The sequence below is a fragment of the Pygocentrus nattereri genome, chromosome 10, assembly GCF_015220715.1.
Source record: "Pygocentrus nattereri isolate fPygNat1 chromosome 10, fPygNat1.pri, whole genome shotgun sequence".
Lineage (NCBI taxonomy): Eukaryota > Metazoa > Chordata > Actinopteri > Characiformes > Serrasalmidae > Pygocentrus > Pygocentrus nattereri.
The window spans coordinates 40854266-40865218 of record NC_051220.1 but is presented as its reverse complement, the minus strand read 5'-3'; the positions used below and the strand labels follow the sequence as shown (position 1 = coordinate 40865218).

The 10953-nt window shown below is 43.7% G+C and overlaps 1 protein-coding gene across 2 annotated transcripts in view; it reads right to left on the bottom strand.

The window, feature by feature from the left end:
* txndc16 (thioredoxin domain containing 16) overlaps nucleotides 1-6933 on the bottom strand; it is a 39666-nt gene extending 32733 nt beyond the window's left edge. For both annotated transcript variants that reach the window (XM_017721602.2, XM_017721603.2), the window contains exons 1-6: nucleotides 6496-6933; nucleotides 5028-5110; nucleotides 3987-4060; nucleotides 3792-3866; nucleotides 3540-3661; nucleotides 1162-1252 (exon numbers count right to left, since the gene is read on the bottom strand). In XM_017721602.2, coding sequence (XP_017577091.1) covers nucleotides 1162-1252; nucleotides 3540-3661; nucleotides 3792-3866; nucleotides 3987-4060; nucleotides 5028-5110; nucleotides 6496-6649 — 599 coding nt within the window. In that variant the 5' untranslated portion in view covers nucleotides 6650-6933. The remainder of the gene's footprint in view (nucleotides 1-1161; nucleotides 1253-3539; nucleotides 3662-3791; nucleotides 3867-3986; nucleotides 4061-5027; nucleotides 5111-6495) is intronic.
* Between the last annotated feature and the right edge of the window lie 4020 nt (nucleotides 6934-10953).

Sequence of the window (10953 nt, the reverse complement as noted above, 5' to 3'; positions counted from 1 at the left end):
TAGGTATAAGACCTTGAGCAGTCTGTAGGAAATGAACAGAGAGGCTTAATAGAACTGTACAATAGAACTTAACCCCTTAAACCCAGGCTTATTATTCAATAACTCCTATAAACGATGCACTAATTACTATGAAAAATTAATACATAAGTATAATTACATCCTCATTATTACAACAGAAGCTTGTATCAGCATTTTTCTCATTTTTTTTATCTTTTACATAATTTGTAAACACTGATCAGGCCTAACATCATGACCACCTCCTCGTTTCTACGCTCACTGTCCACTTTATCAGCTCCACTTACTGTATAGCTGCACTCTGTAGTTCTACAGTTACAGACTGTAGTCCATCTGTTTCTCTGATACTCTGTTACCCTGTTCTTCAGTGGTCAGGACTATTTGGGTGGTGGATCATTCTCAGTATTGCAGTAACACTGACAAGGTGATGGTGTTGTGCTGGTGCAAGTGGATCAGACACAGCAGTGCTGCTGGAGGTTTTAAACACTGTGTCCACTCACTGTCCACTCTATTAGACACTAATACCTTGTCGGTCCACCTTGTAGATGTAAAGTCAGAGACGACAGCTCATCTGCTGCTGCACAGTTTGCGTTGGTTATCCTCGAGTCCTTCATCAGTGGTCACAGGACGCTGCCCACAGGACACTTGGCTGGATACTTTTGGTTGGTGGACTATTCTCAGTCCAACTGCTGCACTGGGTCGGTATGACCAACAGGTCAAAACCAGCTCTAAACAAAGTGACCGCTGGGCCCTGATTGGTGCTCTGGCTTTGCGCTTCTTTCGTTTTGACATGTTACGTTTTTATACACACAGAAACCAAAAGGAACCACAGATTTCTCAAAATGTAGGAGGAAAAAGTCGGATATTAGACTCTGAAATGTAGTGGAGTGAAAGGAAAAAGTCGCCCAGAACAGAGAAACTTCAGTACCGATACACCAAAAATACTAAAGTACAGAAACTAATTACATTTACTCAGTTACTCAGTTACTCAGTTACTCAGTTAGTCCACCACTGCTGACGTTAAGGATATGGGCCCTTTAACTTACGACGGTTATTTTTTTTTTCCTTCTGCTTTCAAAGATACAACAGTTATGATGTTTTAAACATATTCAACAATAAATCCAGCTGAACACAGCATCCACCTACCCCAGGTGTTTGAGTAGAGGGGCTCCGGTGGTCTGCACAAACTGGTACTTGGCTCCATACACAAACGCTGCCTCCATTAAAGCTCGATGTTCTACTCAGACAGGAAAACATTTTGAACCTCATATACTCAATCAAATATCAAACTATGGAAAAACATCCAATTACCAAAAATCTTCGACTTATTGCTGCACTGCAATACAAATTCTGAAATCATGGGAGTCCATTATAGGACAGTGTGGACTCATCAGTGTCCATCAGTATACTGGAAGAATCTTCAGCCTGATTATTTACGTGTGGAAATACACGCACGGTAGTTTTTAAGTGGACAGTACATGAACACAGGGAGTGGAGAAACGATTAACAGAACTTTTAAAAAATCAAAATAGCCGACATTGGCAAGATTACGTTGGTTAGAGGTTCTGAATGTCAGTTTCCACTACTTTTCCACTAACTGACCAGCTCTACATGAAACCCTAGCCAACGGGGGAGCAGCTTGGCTGTAGCTACATAGATAAAGTAAACAAATCCAAGCAGAATTCAGTATTACTGTAATACATGGTTTAAACGCAAGCATGATGATCATATTAAATAAAAAAGAAGTAATAATTACTACGAGAAAAAAGTCGTAATATTTTCAGAATGAAGTCGCAGAATTTCGACATTAAATAATGGCACGTTAATACCAGGAAAGGTCCAATATTGTTGCCAAACTCTTTGTAAAGTGAAGCAGCGCCTCCTGGTGTTAAATGAGGGGCGTTGAGTTGGTGGAGCTGCTCTTTCATATCAATTCCCCCATAAAGAAACACTCAGCCTCCCCGTCTCTCCTGCTCATCAGCACCAGCCTGGAATTAGTGTAAGAACCGGCTCAAACGGCTGAGCAGGAAACAGTTTATCTAGAATAAAGAGGCGGACGGACTGTGAGGAAAGCGCGTTTATCTAGAATAAAGAGGCGGACGGACTGTGAGGAAAGCGCGTTTATCTAGAATAAAGAGGCGGACGGACTGTGAGGAAAGCGCGTTTATCTAGAATAAAGAGGCGGACGGACTGTGAGGAAAGCGCGTTTATCTAGAATAAAGAGGCGGACGGACTGTGAGGAAAGCGCGTTTATCTAGAATAAAGAGGCGGACGGACTGTGAGGAAAGCGCGTTTATCTAGAATAAAGAGGCGGACGGACTGTGAGGAAAGCGCGTTTATCTAGAATAAAGAGGCGGACGGACTGTGAGGAAAGCGCGTTTATCTAGAATAAAGAGGCGGACGGACTGTGAGGAAAGCGCGTTTATCTAGAATAAAGAGGCGGACGGACTGTGAGGAAAGCGCGTTTATCTAGAATAAAGAGGCGGACGGACTGTGAGGAAACCGCGTTTATCTAGAATAAAGAGGCGGACGGACTCGGAGGAAACCGCGTTTATCTAGAATAAAGAGCCAGACGGACTCGGAGGAAACCGCGTTTATCTAGAATAAAGAGCCAGACGGACTCGGAGGAAACCGCGTTTATCTAGAATAAAGAGCCAGACGGACTCGGAGGAAACCGCGTTTATCTAGAATAAAGAGCCAGACGGACTCAGAGGAAACCGCGTTTATCTAGAATAAAGAGCCAGACGGACTCAGAGGAAACCGCGTTTATCTAGAATAAAGAGCCAGACGGACTCAGAGGAAACCGCGTTTATCTAGAATAAAGAGCCAGACGGACTCAGAGGAAACCGCGTTTATCTAGAATAAAGAGCCAGACGGACTCAGAGGAAACCGCGTTTATCTAGAATAAAGAGCCAAACGGACTCGGAGGAAACCGCGTTTATCTAGAATAAAGAGCTGATAATTCTAGATAATTCTAGATAAGAGCTGATATTCTAGATAAACTGCGTGTATCTAGAATAAAGAGCCAGACGGACTCAGAGGAAACCGTCTGTCTGTGGTGTTGAAGGAGAACCTCAGGCAGGGTGGTCTACACGGCTATCGGGGGCTTCATCTCCCCCATTTAAAGAGGGCATGAAGTTTCACAGACATTGAGGATGAAGATCAAAATGATCCAGAGAGGCGGGAGTGAGTGGAGCTCCGGTGCCAGGACACCAACCGAGACCCCAGCGTGGTGTAGCAGCCCCCTACAGTCAGCCCCCCTACAGTCAGCCCCCCTACAGTCAGCCCCCCTACAGTCAGCCCACTTTATCCTCCAAATATTACGACTTTTTTCTCGAAGTCCACTCTTTTTATTTTTATCAACAGCGGCCAAAAATGCCATCGTAAATTACAGACATGTACTTTCAAATCACAGAAATCATGAAGGCCCTCTCTGGGGGGTTCACGCTGAATGATAATTATTTAACACAGAATAATTTCACTTTTTTAGCCACTTGTCCAGAAAATACCTGAGATAAACCTACCTGGAAGACCGAGCACCTGAATGTGGCCCATCACAATGTCCATCTTTCCCTTGGCGGCCCTCTCCACAGCGAGCAGCTCCGCAGGAGTGTGTACATAACGAACCTCAGTGAAGAGCACAGAGCTAACGGCAGAGAAAACAGTCATATTTCACAGGCAAGCCTGGAAAACAGAATCATTCACCTGTGACTGAACGCGGCGTCCCGCAGAACTGATTCATTAACGATGCACTGAGGAGACGTCGTCCAACTCACAACAGCACGTGAGAAACGATGGCGTTGACGTCGAAAACGGTGTCAATATCAAAACTTCTCAAGACATCAGCACCTCTGAAAAACAGAGCCAGGAAAAAGGAAAAAGGTTAGACAGTTTAAGCAGATTATAGAGATTATTAGAGAACCAGATTACATTATTCAGGGCACACGGGACGAAAACGAACCAATTCCCACCTGAATAAATACGTCTTTTTCATCACTTCTTCTCCGGTGCAGTACTTTTCCACACTGTCTTTGGAACAATTCACCTGCAGAAGCAGTTCAGCTTCAGTAATTCATCAGTCAACTTTTCTACTGGTCATCAAGGAGGTTTGGGACAGTATCGTGCAAGGAATGTGCTAGAATAGAGCATTTACCTGCACTTGATAATGCATTCTGCTTGGACTTAACAACAACAACAACAGCTACAATAATACCAATAATAACAATTACTACTAATTATAATAATAATAATAATAATAATAATAATAATAGTAAACTTTACATGGCATCTTTTATACCTTTAAAATGTACCTCAAAGTGCTTTACAGTAAGAAAATCATCTCAAAAAGACAAAAAAAAGATAAAAACTACATCTGAATAGTTCTAAAAATAATAGAACAAGTGTCACGATTGGCCCCTCCCAGTCTGGTCCATGTGCTCTTTGTTTTGGTTTCCTAGTCCGGCCCCTTGTTTTGTGACTCCCCTGATTGTCGTCACCTGTTTTCCGCCTGTCCCTTGTTATCCCTGTGTTTGTTTTCGCTGGTCTTTGTAATGTTTGATGTTTGTATGAAGTGTCTGGTCGTGTTCACATGTTTGTTCGGTGTTTATCATGTCTGCACCCCGATCTGTTCATGTTGGCTATTTGAACCTGGACCGTCTTCGACCACGACCCTGGATTTGCCCATAATAAAAGTCGCTTATCTCAGCGTTTGCGTCCGCCTCCTCGCTCCCCGGCGTTACAAGAACAGCAAAAAATAAAGAAGTATTCAAATGAGACCCTTTAAATAAAAAAAATACAAACAAAACCTCGTATCTCCAAAACAGTTACATGAGGAGGAAAAAACCTACTGTACTTTTAATGCAAGCCAATGGAACCAGACGTCTTCCCAAGACATTTTGGGTCACTTCTTTCAGCCCATCATGAAATTTGCATATGGTGTAAAGCTTTCCGACTTCTTCTGACCACAGCGATATAAAAACACAGCATAAGCACAATGAAAAATGACCTCCTACCTTACCAACCACTATCCCATAGTCCTCTAAGGCATGTGCAGACATCTCCAGCTGCTCTATAAAGGCTTTAATGGCTGGATTAACTGCAGATAAACACAAAATGCATCATTTTCCATCGATTCCGACAGAGCTGGAGAATAAAAAACAGACGTTCCTCACAGGACAGGACAGGAGACACACACTGACCAGGCATAACATTCTGACCACCTCCTCGTTTCTACACTCACTGTCCACTTTATCAGCTCCACTTACTGTATAGCTGCACTCTGTAGTTCTACAGTTACAGACTGTAGTCCATCTGTTTCTCTGATACTCTGTTACCCTGTTCTTCAGTGGTCAGGACCCCCATGGACCCTCACAGAGTAGGTACTGTTTGGGTGGTGGGTCATTCTCAGCGCTGCAGTAACACTGACGTGGTGGTGGTGGTGTGTTAGTGTGTGTTGCGCTGGTCTGAGTGGATCAGACACAGCAGAGCTGCTGGAGTTTTTAAACACCTCAGTGTCGCTGCTGGACTGAGAACAGTCCACCAACCAAAAACATCCAACCAACAGCGTCCTGTGACCACTGATGAAGGACTAGAGGACGACCAAGCCAAACTGTGCAGCAGCAGATGAGCTGTCGTCTCTGACTTTACATCTACAAGGTGGACCGACAAGGTAGGAGCGTCTAATAGAGTGGACAGTGAGTGGACACAGTGTTTAAAAATTCCAGCAGCACTGCTGCGTCTGATCCACTCATACCAGCACAACACACACTAACACACCACCACCACCACGTCAGTGTTACTGCAGCGCTGAGAATGACCCACCACCCAAATAGTACCTGCTCTGTGGGGGTCCATGGGGGTCCTGACCACTGAAGAACAGGGTAACAGAGTATCAGAGAAACAGATGGACTACAGTCTGTAACTGTAGAACTACAGAGTGCAGCTATACAGTAAGTGGAGCTGATAAAGTGGACAGTGAGCGCAGAAACGAGGAGGTGGTCATGATGTCACGCCTGATTGATGTATATGCAAATTAAGCAGCAAAACTGGCTCGTTTTGAAATCATTGTTTGTGTGACATCACAAAAACAAATGTATTTACATAAATCTGCTTCTTCGTAACATACCCACCTGAACTGCTTTTTGAAAGGAAAGGCGCAATACAGGATCAGCCAATCGGAGCAGAGCTCATTTGCATAAATCAGGCTTAAAGGGACAGTAGCAGCAGGCTGTTTGAGGGTGTAAAACATGGGCCCTTTACTGCGCTTTATGACTATGAATGACATCGAATAAACGATCTTGACATGCAATATGATCATATTTACAAGTTTAACCTCGATCGCTACGAGTGCTCCTATTCGAATTTTCCGTTCCACCTTAAATAACTGAAATGACCGCAGCCGTCACAATGGAACCTATAGGGCTGCTGCCGCATTTAAGGTGGAACGGCGAGTTGGAAAATTTCAGCTTGGCGATATCTCACCGTGTTTGCCGAAGTAGATGAAGGAGGTTTTCCCGGACAGCACAGCGTCTCTGAAGCTCTGAGCTGTGTGCTCTACTAGCCTTGAAGCATCTGGAGAACCGCACTGCGCTGATATGAAGCACAGCAGGAGAGCTACAGCAGAAATCCCGCACATGGTCGCTCGTCCCAGTGCCACTTACTGGAGACTTATGACTGTATTTCAGCGCCTAGCGAGCGTTTATGTGGTGCTGGTCAATGTATTTGCATGCAGATAGAGAACAACAGTGATTTGACTTCCCAAAGTCAGTGTGAATGGACCTGGATGGAACCTGGAATCCTCACTGCTCCAGCTTATCCGTCGCTCTGTAGGAGCCTCTATACAGGCTGTAGGTCTGGTCACGCTCCAAATCACCGACCGTACATTTCTTGTTTGTGTGGCGACTGTAGATCCGTGAATCGCCCAGAAAGCCTGCGCCAAAACCCTCCAATCACATGAGCGGGATTTTCCAACGAGGCTCCTGAGCGCCGATCAGAAGCAGCTCAGCCAATCAAAGCCTCCGAAAACAGAGGCGGGGGCCGCGGATGGCCAATGATGAGCTAATGAAGTCACAGCAGGCGCTCCAAACCAAACACATGCGCCCTATCTAGGGCACTCCGAAGGGAGCATGCGCACAGGGACCATTTTGCAGCGTTTCAAAACTTTTTTTTTCTCCAAAAACACGGTTCTTCAAGGGTTCTTTAGTCAAAGCAACACGTACTATGTACTAATTCGTGCTGAAATGGTTCTTTTAATGGTACTTCAGATTGATGGAGAATGTATTTATACTTTCACCAAAAAGGGTTCTGCTATTGCTGCAAAGTCAAGTTTGTGTATAGTGGAAGAACCTTTTTTGCTGCTATATACACTTTTAAAAAGTTCTATGTAGAGCCATATACAACACATACCGCATCAGTCTACCACTTCACCATGTAAAGAACCGTTTCAACATGCAAAGAACCGTTTCACTATGCAAAGAACCGTTTCACTAAGCAAAGAACCACTTCACCATGTAAAGAACCGTTTCAACATGCAAAGAACCGTTTCACTAAGCAGAGAACCGTTTCACCGTGCAAAGAACCGTTTCACTAAGCAAAGAACCGTTTCACCGTGCAAAGAACCATTTCACCGTGCAAAGAACCGTTTCACCATGCAAAGAACCATTTCACCGTGCAAAGAACCATTTCACCATGCAAAGAACCATTTCACTAAGCAAAGAACCATTTCACCATGCAAAGAACCGTTTCACCATGCAAAGAACCATTTCACTAAGCAAAGAACCGTTTCACCATGCAAAGAACCATTTCACTGTCCAAAGAACCGTTTCACCATGCAAAGAACCATTTCACCATGCAAAGAACCATTTCACCGTGCAAAGAACCATTTCACCGTGCAAAGAACCGTTTCACTGTGCAAAGAACCGTTTCACCGTGCAAAGAACCGTTTCACTAAGCAAAGAACCGTTTCACCATGCAAAGAACCATTTCACTGTGCAAAGAACCGTTTCACCATGCAAAGAACCGTTTCACTAAGCAAAGAACCGTTTCACTGTGCAAAGAACCGTTTCACTGTGCAAAGAACCGTTTCACCGTGCAAAGAACCGTTTCACCATGCAAAGAACCGTTTCACCATGCAAAGAACCGTTTCACTGTGCAAAGAACCGTTTCACTGTGCAAAGAACCGTTTCACCGTGCAAAGAACCGTTTCACCATGCAAAGAACCGTTTCACCATGCAAAGAACCGTTTCACCAAGCAAAGAACCGTTTCACCATGCAAAGAACCGTTTCACTAAGCAAAGAACCGTTTCACTAAGCAAAGAACCGTTTCACCATGCAAAGAACCGTTTCACTAAGCAAAGAACCGTTTCACTAAGCAAAGAACCGTTTCACCATGCAAAGAACCGTTTCACTAAGCAAAGAACCGTTTCACCATGCAAAGAACCGTTTCACTAAGCAAAGAACCGTTTCACCATGCAAAGAACCGTTTCACTAAGCAAAGAACCGTTTCACCATGCAAAGAACCGTTTCACCATGCAAAGAACCGTTTCGCCATGCAAAGAACCATTTCACTGTGCAAAGAACCGTTTCACTGTGCAAAGAACCGTTTCACTAAGCAAAGAACCGTTTCACCATGCAAAGAACCGTTTCACCGTGCAAAGAACCGTTTCACCATGCAAAGAACCGTTTCACTAAGCAAAGAACCGTTTCACCGTGCAAAGAACCGTTTCACTATGCAAAGAACCGTTTCACCATGCAAAGAACCATTTCACCATGCAAAGAACCGTTTCACCGTGCAAAGAACCATTTCACTATGCAAAGAACCGTTTCACCATGCAAAGAACCATTACACTAAGCAAAGAACCGTTTCACCATGCAAAGAACCATTACACTAAGCAAAGAACCGTTTCACCATGCAAAGAACCGTTTCACCATGCAAAGAACCATTTCACCATGCAAAGAACCATTTCACTATGCAAAGAATCGTTTCACCGTGCAAAGAACCGTTTCACCATGCAAAGAACCATTACACTAAGCAAAGAACCGTTTCACCATGCAAAGAACCATTACACTAAGCAAAGAACCGTTTCACCATGCAAAGAACCATTTCACTATGCAAAGAATCGTTTCACCGTGCAAAGAACCGTTTCACCATGCAAAGAACCATTACACTAAGCAAAGAACTGTTTCACCATGCAAAGAACCGTTTCACTATGCAAAGAACCGTTTCACTATGCAAAGAACCATTTCACTATGCAAAGAACCGTTTCACCGTGCAAAGAACCATTACACTAAGCAAAGAACCGTTTCACCATGCAAAGAACCGTTTCACCGTGCAAAGAACCGTTTCACCGTGCAAAGAACCATTTCACTGTGCAAAGAACCGTTTCACCATGCAAAGAACCGTTTCACTAAGCAAAGAACCGTTTCACTGTGCAAAGAACCGTTTCACTGTGCAAAGAACTGTTTCACCGTGCAAAGAACCGTTTCACCATGCAAAGAACCGTTTCACCATGCAAAGAACCGTTTCACTAAGCAAAGAACCGTTTCACCATGCAAAGAACCGTTTCACTAAGCAAAGAACCGTTTCACTAAGCAAAGAACCGTTTCACCATGCAAAGAACCGTTTCACTAAGCAAAGAACCGTTTCACCATGCAAAGAACCGTTTCACCATGCAAAGAACCGTTTCACTAAGCAAAGAACCGTTTCACCATGCAAAGAACCGTTTCACTAAGCAAAGAACCGTTTCACCATGCAAAGAACCGTTTCACCATGCAAAGAACCGTTTCGCCATGCAAAGAACCATTTCACTGTGCAAAGAACCGTTTCACTGTGCAAAGAACCGTTTCACTAAGCAAAGAACCGTTTCACCATGCAAAGAACCGTTTCACCGTGCAAAGAACCGTTTCACCATGCAAAGAACCGTTTCACTAAGCAAAGAACCGTTTCACCGTGCAAAGAACCGTTTCACTATGCAAAGAACCGTTTCACCATGCAAAGAACCATTTCACCATGCAAAGAACCGTTTCACCGTGCAAAGAACCATTTCACTATGCAAAGAACCGTTTCACCATGCAAAGAACCATTACACTAAGCAAAGAACCGTTTCACCATGCAAAGAACCATTACACTAAGCAAAGAACCGTTTCACCATGCAAAGAACCGTTTCACCATGCAAAGAACCATTTCACCATGCAAAGAACCATTTCACTATGCAAAGAATCGTTTCACCGTGCAAAGAACCGTTTCACCATGCAAAGAACCATTACACTAAGCAAAGAACCGTTTCACCATGCAAAGAACCATTACACTAAGCAAAGAACCGTTTCACCATGCAAAGAACCATTTCACTATGCAAAGAATCGTTTCACCGTGCAAAGAACCGTTTCACCATGCAAAGAACCATTACACTAAGCAAAGAACTGTTTCACCATGCAAAGAACCGTTTCACTATGCAAAGAACCATTTCACTATGCAAAGAACCGTTTCACTATGCAAAGAACCATTTCACTATGCAAAGAACCGTTTCACCGTGCAAAGAACCATTACACTAAGCAAAGAACCGTTTCACCATGCAAAGAACTGTTTCACTAAGCAAAGAACCGTTTCAGACACCCTTGTGAAAATAATGCTTCTATGCAACAGCAGAACCCTTTTGGTGGTGCTACATAGAACAATTTTCAAAAAGGTCCTACATAGAACCATATACAACACATTCTCCCTTAAGCTGAAGAACCATTTCGCCATGCAGAGAACCATTTAAGCATGAAGTAGACCTCATTGCTCTAAATAGAAAAACCATGCTTTTACCAAAGAACCCATGAAGCACTTGAGATTCAGCCTCAGCCGCATGCAGACACACTTTCAAGTGCTACTAACCTACACATGTGAAAAAGATGGTTCTTCAAGGGTTCTGTGGTGAAAGAACCATGAGTTCTGTATAC